General features: G+C 42.5%; 1 protein-coding gene across 4 annotated transcripts in view; it reads left to right on the top strand.

Annotated features, from left to right (window-relative positions):
* CSNK1D (casein kinase 1 delta) overlaps nucleotides 1–9,869 on the top strand; it is a 308,710-nt gene extending 298,841 nt beyond the window's left edge. For 2 of the 4 annotated variants that reach the window (XM_085617577.1, XM_085617579.1), the window contains exons 9-10: nucleotides 3,298–3,359; nucleotides 7,751–9,869. In XM_085617577.1, coding sequence (XP_085473703.1) covers nucleotides 3,298–3,330 — 33 coding nt within the window. In that variant the 3' untranslated portion in view covers nucleotides 3,331–3,359; nucleotides 7,751–9,869. The remainder of the gene's footprint in view (nucleotides 1–3,297; nucleotides 3,360–7,750) is intronic. The other 2 variants (XM_085617576.1, XM_085617578.1) reach the window with 1 other exon arrangement.
* Nucleotides 9,870–14,049: the final 4,180 nt, after the last annotated feature.

Raw genomic sequence — 14,049 nt, 5'->3', positions numbered from 1 at the left:
GTTAAGAATTCCTTCTCTATCTCTATCTCTATCCTTCTCTCTATCTCTATCCCTTCTCTCTATCTCTATCCCTTCTCTCTATCTCTATCCCTTCTCTCTATCTCTATCCCTTCTCTCTATCTCTTCTCTCTATCTCTTCTCTCTATCTCTTCCCTCTATCTCTTCCCTCTATCCTCCTGGCAGTCGCCAGTAGGTAGTTATAGTTAGGACCACGTTTCCATAGGAAATCCGCAACATTCTATTTTGAATAACTTTGGCGCCGGTCGACGAATCCTCGCGAATTTTTCAAAATAGGTGGGGCGCTACGCTCCGCTCCTACCCTGAAAGTATTGGGGGGATTCGTCAAGCGGGGGCTGAGATAAAAGGGGGGTCCCAAAACGCGTTTTTCCAATGCATTTTTCCATAGGACCTTTAGACACAGCTACAGCCCGAACGGCTGAACAGAATTACTTGAAATTTGGCAGAGAGGTAGTCCTCAGGTCAAGGAAGTGCCTTTTGTAGGTTTGGTGTAAATCTGTTCAGTAGATTCTGAGAAAATAGCCTTTAAATCAATATATATATCTGAGCCAGCTTACGGTGCGCGTACGGTGGCGTGCGCGAGCGCGATTTTGATTGGCTGTTAGATCTTAGTAAACATTCGAATCGGTCGAAACCAGGAAGCGGCGGCCGCCATTTTCTCTCTCGCTCTCTGAGTTGGGCAGCAAAAACGATGCCCAAAAATGTCTAAAGAGGCAGTTTCTTGAGATCCTAACCACCCAGCATTGATATAGGGGTCCCCAAACAAACCCCAAGCCCAAAAAAAAAAATTTTTTTTTTTTCGAAAATCGCCGATTACGCTTACCGTACGCGTACGGTAAAAAAAATGTTTAAAAAAAATTATCCACACCCTCCCCACCCCGTGTGCAAATGGTGCCCGAAGGGCACAATTTGTGCATGGCTTATTACAGGTAAGAAATAAACAAAGAAAAAATTTCACAAAGATGTGCATAATATGTCCCCCATGTGCGCACGGTGCGCGAAGCGCATCGTGCGTACATGGCCCATCCCGCATAACGTGGGCACGCGGTGCGCGCACGGAACGAACTGCGTTAACTGGGCGCGCACGCCACGAATGGCGTAAAGTAACTTGGCATTTAAAAAACCGTACAAATTCACTGAAAAAACCATAGGTTTCACACACGTTATAGTTAGGAATTAGCATTTAAAAAACCTTGCAAATTCACTGAAAAAACCATAGGTTTCACACATGTTATAGTTAGCTGGACATTTTATTGATAAAAAACCAATGAAATTCCCCCGTTATAGTTAGTGCAGGCAACTATAACTCACGTGACCGCAATCTTCTGCTGATGACATATGTGTCTTTATGAAAAAAAAATATTTGTAATATATGTATAGCTAAAATTTAATGGAAGAAGACATGGGCAAATAAGTGTCTAAATACAGTATTAGCATCAGCAGAGGATTGCGGTCGCGTGAGTTATAGTTGCCTGCACTAACTATAACGGGGGAATTTCATTGGTTTTTATCAATAAAATGTCCAGCTAACTATAACATGTGAAACCTATGGTTTTTTCAGTGATATATATATATTTTTTTTTTTTTTTTTACAACCATGTCAGAGAAATTGAAGTATGCAGTAAATTCCTTCTTAAAAACGGAACCTGGGCTAGAAAACGAACGTTATTAGTAGCTGTCGGTATATAAGAACTCTTATGCAGTGCTTTAGTATTTTGTACCAGAGTTGGTATTCATGTGTTATACACGCTCGGCAAGGGCATCTCTTTAGTCCTAGAACCTAAATTGCAATATTCTGTACTGTTCAGTTAATAGGTGTTGGTTCTGGAGCACATGAGATACTTAGCTAAGTCAAAGTGATTATATTTTGTGATTAATACCCACTTGGGTAACAGGCAACATGAAAATGTAGACGTCATTTAGTGTAGTGTTGTCTTGTCAGTTCTTCAGAGTACAAGTATGTACTGTAGGATTAGTCTGCTCTGAATGCATTTTACTTTTGTGTTCCTTTGATATGTTTTGTGCTGCTTTACCATTAGCAAATTTAAACACGAAGCTAGTCTCCAAATGGAAAACCTATTTATTACATTAAAACCATTTATTGCAAGGTGAACGCTTTGTACAGCTGTTATCAGCATGGATGTGATAATTTACGTTTGACTGGCAACAGGATCTTTAATATATTGCTCAAAATGCAAGTGCTACATCCTGCCAGCTTCCTTTCCATGTGATCTGAAAACTATTGCTGCCAAGAGGCTAGAATGGAAACTGCTTTGACTACACTTTAGTATGCTCTGAAATCATAGCCTGTTTCCCTCGTTATTATGCCATACCCATACATGTCCCTCACCATATGTCCTCCACCCATTCATCACCATCTTGGCTTATAGTCACTGGCCACAACTATATAATTCCACAGCATGCAATGGCTTTGCACAGATGTGCTCCCACTCCACTTTTTATATAGAACTTTCATGCCCCCAACACCACTTATGTTTACAAATCTATACTTCCATGTTCCACTGAATGTCCTCATGTGCACATGGTTCTTCGCCCTACAGGTCCCTCCACCTCAGTCATATGCCACCTCCACGCTCCTTGGCTACCATTTGGCTTTTCTTGGACATGCTACTTGGTGCAGTCCCAACTAGAACAGTGCATGTTTTCCCACAACTTCTCGGCAGACCTTACTGATGCTAGATGCCTGTTACTAATCTCGTCAATCAGCCCCTCACCCCAGAACAGGTAACCATAGCACCATCCATTTCCACCTGGCATGTTCTTGCAACACCAGTACATGTACCCATGCTCCGATGGCCCCCTTCCGTAATACTTGACTCTGTTGGTGTTCTATTTGCCTTTGACTCACCTCAGTCTTACAGATAAACACATCTTGCACACCCTTCGACCCAGACATGTTTCAATGATTCACTGACTATTTTATTCATGACACTATTCCTCATCCACAGACTCTTGAGCCACTGGGCCTGTGCATTTTCTTAAGACACACCTAAGATTCAGCTTGCTCCATCCATTCATACACATACACCCCCAACGTGGATCCTGTCTCTTGTACACCTAATCTCCTCCGCGCTCAATTTTTTTTTTTGTAGAATTTGGATGCGTTTATTTTATTTGTTGATACTAGGGAAATGTCAAGCATCTTAAACAAATATGAAGTTCTTTGTGGTTGCTTTTTCTGTGAAATCCTGATATTTTGGGCAATTACATGGTTACAAATGGCTATCTCCCGTCCCCTTCCCTCCCTCCCCACCTCAGAATAGCGCTCCCTCCGAGCACGATGGCAAGTAGCCGCTCGTCGCATTTCAAGGCCTCCTTGGGTGAGTATGATGTCCATCCTGTCTTCAGACACCATGCGTTCTAGTGGCTTGGTGAGCTTAGCTCAAAGCATACAGTTCATGGCTTGGGCTGTCAGAATCAACTGAATTCCCATTGCTTTCCAGTTCCTGCCCATTCACTCTTGAAAATGGTGCTTTGATGATCAGTTGTTTTACATAAGCGCGTAATTGGAATGAACTATCACTTGTACAGTAGCACTGCCGTCAAATCACTGTGCATTGCTCTTTTGATAGCCTCAGGAATCCAGTCAGAAGTGGGTATTACAGGGTTGTAAATCAGTATGTTGGTTATCAAGGTTATCTTTGTGGATACTTCCCTTATGACTTGTCAAAACTTTAAATAACTGCTTAAATGCGAGCCATACGTTCACAATACCTTAAACAATTTTGAGGATGCTGAAAATTGAATTCTTGTCTTAAATCTGTTAAGAGAACAGTGTTTATGTGAAAGCATAAGTAGGTGATTTCGGTCTTCTATCTCTTGGTCGCCATCACCATAGTTCTTCTTTTATTTTTTATTCTTTACGTTAGTGAACTGAAATTGCAGTACTTGGAGTAATCTCCATTCAAGGTTTACTAACCTGTTTCTCTTAGTTGCCAGAGTTATTGGTATATGTAAGGCTTCAAGAGGTGTCACATATGCCTCTCTAGTATATTCTTAACAAATCTGCATCCACTACCGTGGCCAATATTCTATTTTCTGAGTGATACTTTGCATTTCTGCTGATTGTCTTATACAGAACCATTTGACTCGCTCCATGCGTGGCCTCAGATCAGTTCCATGGGTATTTGTCACAGATCCATGCCAACTGCCTGTGGTACCTCACACCCATCATGCGCCATTCATCTATTCCAATGCAGCTTTATGTGCTGCTTGAGATCTGTCTTGAGTACCTCAGTCATAGAAGCTCTTGTTACCACTTGTGCGGTTTTAGATCGGAGTTCCAATGTATACAAAAGGCTGTGTAGGGTCTTTAAGACTAGAAATGGCCAAACCCTATTCCACGGTCCATTGTACTGCAAGATACACTGCCATAAACTTCATACAACATCAAGCTATGTTAAGCAATTCAAGTTCCTTATGATGATGACCACAACTGGAGGGTTTGCTGCTGTTGAGCTAGATGCAGGCTGTTCCTAGATGGTCTTCTGTGGTGGCATTTGGCCTCAAGCCCACAGTTTCTAGCTTTGCTAGGGCCTTGTATCGTTACTGCCCGCATTCATTCCTAAAAGGATTTTGTTGCCGAGGCTAGATTTAAGGCCGCCTTCAATTGTGCTTTGTCCTCATAACATGTACCCATGACTAAAGACCTCAGACGGTGCAGCTGCATTAAACTGGCAGAGTGCTTTTGTTTCGACATCTTTACCATGAATCTGTTATCACTGCACTTCTGTGGCATGCCATACTGTCTGTCTGATCCAGTTTAAGCTTTGGCTGACTTGTAGCAAATATTCTTTGTGTCAGACGTTTATATTCAGTTTTCCTTTTTATTAAACTGAAATAACATTTTAGGGGCTCATTCAAAATCTTGGGAGCTTGAAAATGTCAAGATATCTCTGCATGTTTACGTAAAAACATCCTCCTAGCTAAACTAAGTGTTTTTCATATATTTTTCTGTAACAGCGTGGGCAAATTGTCCCCCTCAATGACTGGACAGAGTGGCACCGCCTTGGCAGAGTGGGCAGCACTATTTAGCTTGGTAGCGCTGCCACTTTTGTTTTAACAGTGCAATGGATTTGTGATGCATCGGGCTATACTTGAGGACTCAAATGTTTGACTTTTGTCATAGGATTAGAACATCTGAGCAACAATACTTTTGCCATATCTACTTCATGTACTGTTGTTTTTTTATTATCTACTTTTTTCTTATTTCTTTTTCAGTTCCTTAATGTGTTTGGTTGATTTTTTTAATCCTTGGAAGGCATGTAGATCTGCACTTAAAACCTTGGTTAATCCTTTTAGCGTGACATTGAACTTTATTAGGCTTGTTGTTCTTATGGGCTTTACTGTTAAATGGTAAGACTCCTAAACGTTTGTGTAAAGCCCACCATTCATTTACCACCCGTGTCAGGGTCCCTATTGGTAAAGCCAACTGAACTGTTTTTGCTGACTTCTGTGCTTCCATGTGTACCATTTGAGACTGTGTTGGAATGTAATATGGAATTGTAGACACTTGGCCAATAGCCTGTGGGGCCCAATATGTGAAATGATTGTAATTGATGTACATGATCTCTGGAGTTAATCTTTTCTCTGAATATGGGATAGACGTGGTAACTGCTGAGATTCTGGTAAAGATCCACACATTTGCAGTGCTTTAGTTAATTGGTGCATCGTTAAAAAAAAACTGTTTTGACTAGGGTGAGTTGTTTATTGATCCAGGAGCTGGTGGTTTTACCCAGATATGAAATGCAGCCTTTGGGTACAATCTATTTGAACTGCCTTTAACAAGAATATTATTGCCCTGAAAGACAGGGCTAGGCAGAAACTGTGCTCCTGTAGTCCATCTAAAAAGGAAAGGAGTACAGTGATGTACATCACACAAATATTTGTTTGGCTGTGGATCTACATACCTTGGTAGGTGTAATAAGAGCACACACGAAGTAAACTAGCTGAACTCTGAAACAAATCTGTAACTTGAAGTGGAAGTAGAACTTTAAAGAAAGGGTCTGTACTACCCTGCCTACTTGATTGTCCTATCCCAAATCTAGCTAGTCCCAAAAATAGTGTAATGTTGCACTCAGCCAGTTCTGGTCCATCTGTGACTAAATGTCACTTGGAGTCCGATATTTAGAACCTTTTTTTATGAACACCATTTCAGACCATCTGTCTACTTCATATGGTCTATTTCATTCGGAACCAATCATAAGAAAACCATTAGTGCTAAAATGTACAGATTGTTTTGCGGTAAGGCTGAAAAATGAAGAACGCAAGTTGCGTCCAATTTGGCAACTGTCAAATGAGTTCCACAGACACCCATTGTTACTCCAGGAACGTGCCGCATCCAGCACTCTTGCATTTGGCTTTCATTCTCCTACTACTTGCTCCTCTGGGTATTTTCTTCTTTTGTGATTGTGCATTAACCTTGTGGAGCAGTGCGTATTGGATTAAATTCTCTGCCCTTGTGAGACTGACACGTCTGGCTTTATGAGGCTAATGAAGTGTTTTTAGAAAATCTAATCCTAATCTATTTTTTGATGCTGTTTGATATTATGAAAGCAGGCAAGTCGGTGCAATCTGGAGTTTTGCTAATATGAAGAATGTTGATCTAATTTGCAATAAGTTTCATTGGAGTTGCGATTAGCCATTTGTATTGATTCCATAAACCCACTGCTTCTATTAATTTCAAGCAATGATCACAATATTGCATGTTTTGATGCAGCACTTACAGCTCATCTTATTTTCCTGTAATTTATTTTGCCATGTGTAATGCTTTTTGCTCTTCATTATGTCACGTTGCTATCTGTGTAGGTGGGTTGGAGGGTTTAAAGTGAATTCGACATTTTTGGTTATGTTGCAAAACATATGATTTTTTTTTCCCCCGTTGTGAGCCTTTGGCAGCTACAGGAAGTCGGGAGCCCTATACTATCCTTCATCGCAATCCTCCTCTTTGCTGCCTGTGGGTACTGGAGAATGTGATTGTCCACTGTAATGCCACCTTTTATCTCATTTCTAAGCACTTCTGATTTTGGCTAATAAGGGAGCCACGGGACAAAGGAGGTTTACCTGGAATTGCACAATTTTATTACGTGTGGCATTGGATTTTAGAGCTCTTATCTTCTGGTTCCAGAAAGAGCAAGTTTGGCATAAGACCCTTCTCTTCCCTAAACAGTTGTTTTGCAAGGCTTAGTAAAATTATACCTTTATTTTGAATTGTGCATCTTTTTCGTGATCGTGGAATTTCCCTTTCTATTCTGTTTCTTGTTTCCAAATTGTCTGTTTACAAGAAATTTCTGTCCTAAGATCATGGTTACTGGTCATTCCAAGTTGAAGGCTTCTCATGAAATGCTAAAGTGTTTTTCCTGCTGGTAAATTCTTAGCTACATATCTGATCTTGAACAGCCATTTTAATAGCTTGTCCATCTGGTACATAAAAGATTTGTGGAGTACGTTGAGCATGATCTTAGTAGGCATTTCTTCAGCGCGCTTCTGCTTGTGACCACATTTTGCAGATTCATAGCTTTACTCCTGCAGAATCCCCTGTACCCGCAACACACAGCCATCACATCTAAACTTTGTGATCCGAACTGAAATGCATGCAAGATGAAAGGAAGTATTTATTGTTTGAGCAGAGTGTGAACCCTCCTTTGAGAATCCCTCTGCTGAGAATCCTACTAGGATTTTTACTGATTCTAACATGTTCTTTGACTCGCAGATCCCCGGCCGAGTAGCGCCTAGTGGACTTCAGTCTGCTGTTCACCGATGAGAGCAGCTCTGCCGCGGAGGGCAGATCGTGCATGGCTGATCTAGTATCTTACCAATGGCTTTACTAGCAAAAACAGGACTGAACAATTCACCTGGAGCTCGCCATGCCTTTTACAAAGATGCTCAAGGGACAATGGACAAACTCGCAGCTGCCATCGCGGGAAGCTTTGAACACAAACTTTGATGCCCTAAAATGAAACTCTGTAGCAAGAGGGCTGCTAAGAGGCATCTCAATGGTTTTCCGCCGAATACAGAATAGCCATTTTAGTTTTCCTCCACGGGCGGTAGACAGTAGCCCTTTTTATTGTTCTACTGTAACTATAAATCTTTTACGTTGTTTAAGAGTTTTATATCATTTTGCTAAACTATTTGGCTTGTCAGTCTTTTACTATTCACTGTAAAAATTTAGAATTTGAAAAACCTGAAGTAAAGCTAAAATGACTTGAAATTTCTGCTAAATTCATTACACAGGAGGATTGGAGCGTGTTTGTGAACTGAAGCGATCAGATTTTATTTAAACTACTTTTTGTATGATCTTATTTTTTCAAATGTTTTTTTATTTTAAAATGTCTACATATTCCTTTGACTTTGTTTCATAGCTTTGCAATCAACTACCAAGGATTGCTAAATTCTGTGTCTAAATCTGCGATTCTGAAAGACATTGTTCCTAGTACAGTAAATAGTGGGCAGATGGTTATTTGAATTTGCTAAATGTCTGCTAGCTCAAGAAGCATGTGAAGAGTATAGATCAGTGATTTCACATATGACCTTATCTTTTTAGTTCCAATTAAATGTTTTCTACAGGGTGATTTGCTCAGAACCACATTATCTCCATTACAGCCAAAGTCTGCAGTTCATATTGTGGTAGGGTTGCAGGCACTGCCGTTTATGCAGTAGGTGCTGGCGTTGAATCCTGCTGGTACTCGTTGCTAATTCAGGTCAACCTTTAAAGCAGGACTAAGGACCAATGCTTCTTAACAAAATCCCTTGTGTGGAAAGGTGGAATTGGAGCAGACGCTGTGCAGGCCCAACGAGATGTCTCGCTGTAATCCAAGATCTGCATCAGGGGAATTCAGTTTTTTCTTTTTTTTTATTCTCTGTATAGTTAATGGGTGTTGGAAAGTAGCATTGCCAAATTCTTGATTGAGTTGGTGATAAGTGAAAGTGGCCCAAGTATGGGCACCAATTCACATAAATAGTGGAATCCAGATTAAAAATTGTAGTTATAAAACATTCATATGAAGGGTGAAACTAAACAATTTGTCTTCCTGCAACATCCACAAATTTACCCCTCCTGTTCTCTTCCTTGCCCCATGAAACCCTCTTTCAGTATTGAAGGGAATGCACTGTAACCATGCATTGGTATGACTTTGTTTCTGGACCGAAGACTTTCCTCCCCAAGTTAAAATATGGCAGATTAAACTGGTTTTCTAAAATGTTCTTACAGTTAGTATAATCAAGTGTTTTACGAATGTGTATTGTTTTCTGTTGCTGTTCCAGTGTTTGTTTCTTGTCCTTTAACTGACTCCGCACATTCAAAGGCACAAATGATTCCTGTCTGTCATTTCCAGTCAGTCTATTTCAGAGCAATGCCTGGGTCCTTGGGAGTGCTCAGGAGTATGGGAACCTGTATGCTGTCTGAAGTGCATACAAAAAATGGAACGTTTGGTCTGTTGGGAATTGTGCATAGATCTTTTCATACAGAGATGTTATCACTTTAGGCATGTGCACTAGCGTCAGGCGTGCTTTCTATGTAAATATCTGTGACGTATGATGTTATACTCGCAAGAGATTAAAGGCAATCTTTACCTTCCTCCATGTAGTCTGATCCTTAGCTGTGTACTGTTTGAGTGCGCTCAAATGCAAGTGTAGAACTGTTTTTGGTTGTGGACAGATTTTGCCCTTTTCACAATAGTTAAATCTCCCTCATTGCCACTTCAAGAAATGTATCTAGAATGTCTGTATAAACCTGTGTACTGTATTGGTAACCGATATCTCTAACTCATTTGTATTGCCACTGTATTTGTGTACCTTAACAATTGTGTAAATAAATTCCTAATGACTTCTAACAGTTTGTTTTTATTACTTAAATTGGTTTTAATTCTGGGGTACATTATAATGTAACCATTTGTGCGTCATGTAGTTTCAAAGCAATGTTCAAATCGATTTAGTGCTTTCTCGTTTTAGTGATTGAATGGTTGGTATATTAATATATGAAGTATGTTTTTGTAGCATACTGTCCCAGAAGTGACTGAGCAGAACCACATCCACATGTAAGCATTACTGCTGCACACTGTAATTGTGTCCTTTCCATGACCATCTTCTGAAATGAATATGGAGTTATTTTCTCAAAATTGTCGGGTCTTCAGATTTCAATATTTTAAGGAACAATGGCCCATTCAAAATAAGAGGTTTTTAAGTTGTGCTGTAACTGCTGAAAGCAGATCTTGGTCGTCACTGATCTGCACACTGTGTCTTTGGCGCTTTAACTCCAGACACAACTTTCATGTGTTAAGTGTTCCCTCATCCACCTGAAGGCCATTCAAGATGAGCACTCAAAGCTGAATGCAAGTTGCAGTCTTTGTGTAGGTACCTTGCCTCTTTCAGGTTCTTGGCCTCAGCTCTGTCCTGGGGCTGTTTCCTTAATCTTTCCACTTGCCTCTTTAAGACCTAGGGTAAATCCCAAGTCCACACACAAGCATAAAAAGCAAAGTAAGATCTGACCCCATACTGTCACTCTGACTCCAGTTAGAAAGCACCAGGGTGTAAAGATTCAAAACTCCCATCTGTCGGTTGCCGGTCCCTGAGCAGATTCCTCAGATGATCCTGACCTGCTCAAAGCTTCCCTAGCTGTCATGAACATATAGCAAGAAGAGGCCTTCAAGGAGGCCATGTTACAAATACTCAGTAAGTTTCTGGCAACTTCTAATACACCTTAGGGCTCCAAGTAACTGCAGAGGCCTCCAATTGTGTTATCGCAGTCTGGTCTCTGCCCACACAGATTCTTGCCACCTGGACACCACCGAAGGATGATGTGGTTCTGATAACACTGATGTGAAGGAATGATCATGCGCTTATGCCCATATCAGACTCTGAGCTGACAACCGCCCGAGCTCGAGCTAATTTTGTTAATGTGTGCTAAGAAATTACAAAAGTACAACAGATCTAACCCTCTGGCTCTACTGTGTCAGAGCTATCAGCAGAAGCTCCTTTATCTCTTTTGTTCTGACTCTGAACCTGTGCCAGAGCAAAGTGCACTACTGATGATGGTAAACACCTTCACTCCCCCCCACCCAAGTTACACTGATGATGCCTTCTACCATGATGTTTGAGACCTATGAGCTGCAGATCACACACTTGCATTAGATCGCCATCTGGTGTTGGACTCGGATGCTTGCACATTTTTGTCTTAGAAGAAGTCTTTGTAGTCACGAGATAGGTGACTCCTCCCTTGGACGATGGCGCGCATGGGCATCGACTCCATCCTTAATTGTTTTTTTCCGCCATTGGGTTCGGATGCAGCTTTTGCGCTCTGGTTCGAATTCTCCATTTCAAACTTTTTCGATGCGCAAATCTTCCACAAACTCTTCGGATTTACTTGGAACATCTTCATCTTCGACACACCTTTCATCGGCTCGATTCCGGTCGTCGACGCAGGCCACTGGGCCTATCCACGCCGTAAGGCCTACAGCTCATGGAAAGGACGCCATTCAAAAAATGCCCCCAGTGTGGAGCAAAATTCCCGCACAGTGACCATCACAGGGTCTGCAACCTGTGCCTCTCAACTGAACACGACGAGTCAAGCTGTCCAGCCTGCGCATCCTTTCAATCGAAGAAGACTATTCGAGATCGAAGGGCTCGACGTCGCATCATGGCGCAGAGATCAGCTCTGGAACCAGAGGACATCTTCGACGAAGGCCCGGATGTCCCGGAAGAAGATTCCGAAGCTCTCAATCGTGTCAGAGGCAGACTACCTTATCACTCCTGGCCAACGAGTGAGTACTACTGCCCTTACCCCAACCCCACCACCAACACCGAAGGCACAAGTCAAGACTTCGCCTGTTCGCCCCAGTCGCTCCTGAAAACACACTTCAGAAGCCCCGCCTCCAGGCCCGGCTCCAAAGCAAAAAGACCAGCCTTCCGGTAGCTTGGGACCTAGCAAACCTCACGTAATCGTCCCGCCGGCACCTTCGGCACCGAAGCCAAAGCAACACTCTGCTCTGAAATAGGTTCCGATGCCTTCCACCTCCAAAGACAAATCGGCCCGAAGATCTCTAGGTCTGTGGATAAGCAGGCTTCGAACGCTTCCAAGCCTAAAGATCCCGCTTCGGCTCCAAAACCAAGACCCCCGGAACCAAAAGACAAGCCTAAGGACTCTCACGCCTCCTAAGGCCAAAGACCATAAAACTCAACACCAGCCACGCTCGGAACCTAAAAAATCAGCACCGAAGGTGGTTCCCGAGCAAGAGTAACTTTTTCACCCGGATCCTGTCGATCCTAGGCAGAAAAAGATTTCTATTAATCCTGAAACAGGACATGTCACAGTTATGCCATGTAAGAAGAGGAAGTTGGGACACAGCACCTGCCACTCCAGTGCCTGTGAAAAAAAACTCTGCTACATCACCTATGCCTCCTTCGCCTGTACATCCTTCTAACCCACCTCCTCTCCCTAAATCTGTTACACCACCTCTGCCTGTAACTTGTCAACCACATCCAGATGATGATGACCAAGGGGTGGGGGGGTGACCCAAATGACCCGTTCACAGATCCAGACGACCCACCACAAGATGATTGGGAGTACCCTGTCCCAACAGATCTACCAGACCTCCCAAGCCCCCAGCCATACCCCTCAAAACCATCTCCCCCCAGACGATAGTATTGGTTTTGGACAACTGCTTAATATGGCTGCTGTTTATCATGGTGTCACAATGCACTCAGACACAGCAGAGGAGGACTTCCTTTTGGATACATTCGAACAGTCCCAAAAGACAGTGCAAATATTGCCAATGATCAAGGGAGTCATTAAGCATGCCACTCATGCTTTAGGGTGCAAAAGTCACCCATATAAAATTAGAGGAAAAAAAGGAAAGAGAAAAGAGTCCTAGGAATGGAGAACCCATAGAAAGGGAGAAAGGAAGATCAATCTGTGTCCTTTAGTGCCCTCACACACCACGCTCCAACTAGTGCTCCCGCTGCAACAACAAGGTGATTTCCTTGCCACACTAGATCTCAAGGACGCTTACTTCCACATACCCATGTATCTTGCTCACAGGAAGTATCTAAAGTTTGTAGTGGACGGTCAGCACTATCAGTTCAGTCCTTCCATTCAGAGTCCCCACCGCACCCACAGTATTCACAAAATGTCTTGCGGTAGTAGCAGCACATCTGAGAAGACAACAGATTCATGTCTTCCCATATCTGGACGACTGGCTAATAAAAGCCAAGTCATTCAACCAATGTGTTCAACACACTCACCAAACCATCCAAACATTACACAACTTGGAGTTCACAGTCAGCTACACCAAGTCACATCTCCAGCCCTCTCATATACACCAATATCTGGGGGCCACAATAAACACCTCCACAGCTCTAGCATATCCCAGTCCAGCCAGGATAGCCAGCATACAATCCCTCCTCACAAAATTTCAAGCCCAACACTCTCTCCCAGCCATAGTGTTCATGAAACTCATAGGCATGATGGCATCTTGCATTTTTATTGTATCTTATGCAAGACTTCAAATGCGCTCCTGACAGGAATGTCTAGCACATCAGTGGAATTAGGCTCAAGGTCAACTTACAGATCTGGTGTTGGTCGACAGCCGCACACATCGCTCTCTGCAGTGGTGGAACACAAAAACTTGTCCAAAGGGCGGCCGTTCCTCGAACCTGTTCCACAGATACTACTCACGACAGACGCATCACTCACAGGATGGGGAGCCCATCTCCGCTGACATACAACCCAAGGCAAGTGGACCACTCAACAAAAAGTACTCCACATCAATCATTTGGAACTACTAGCAATATTTCTAGCTTTAAAATCATTCCAAGTACATGTACAAAACAAAGCTGTTCTGATCCGGACGGACATGACAGCCATGCACTACATACAAAAACAAGGAGGCACACATTCTCTGCAGCTGTCCCAGCTCGCACAGAGCATTTGGAGATGGGCCATCCCACAAAATATATATCTACTTGCCGAACACCTTCCAGGAGTTCACAATCAGATGGCGGATCTGTTAAGTCGAC

Source organism: Triturus cristatus, chromosome 7 (assembly GCF_964204655.1).
Source record: "Triturus cristatus chromosome 7, aTriCri1.1, whole genome shotgun sequence".
NCBI classification, from domain to species: Eukaryota; Metazoa; Chordata; class Amphibia; order Caudata; family Salamandridae; genus Triturus; species Triturus cristatus.
This window is presented reverse-complemented; position numbering and strand designations above follow the sequence as displayed.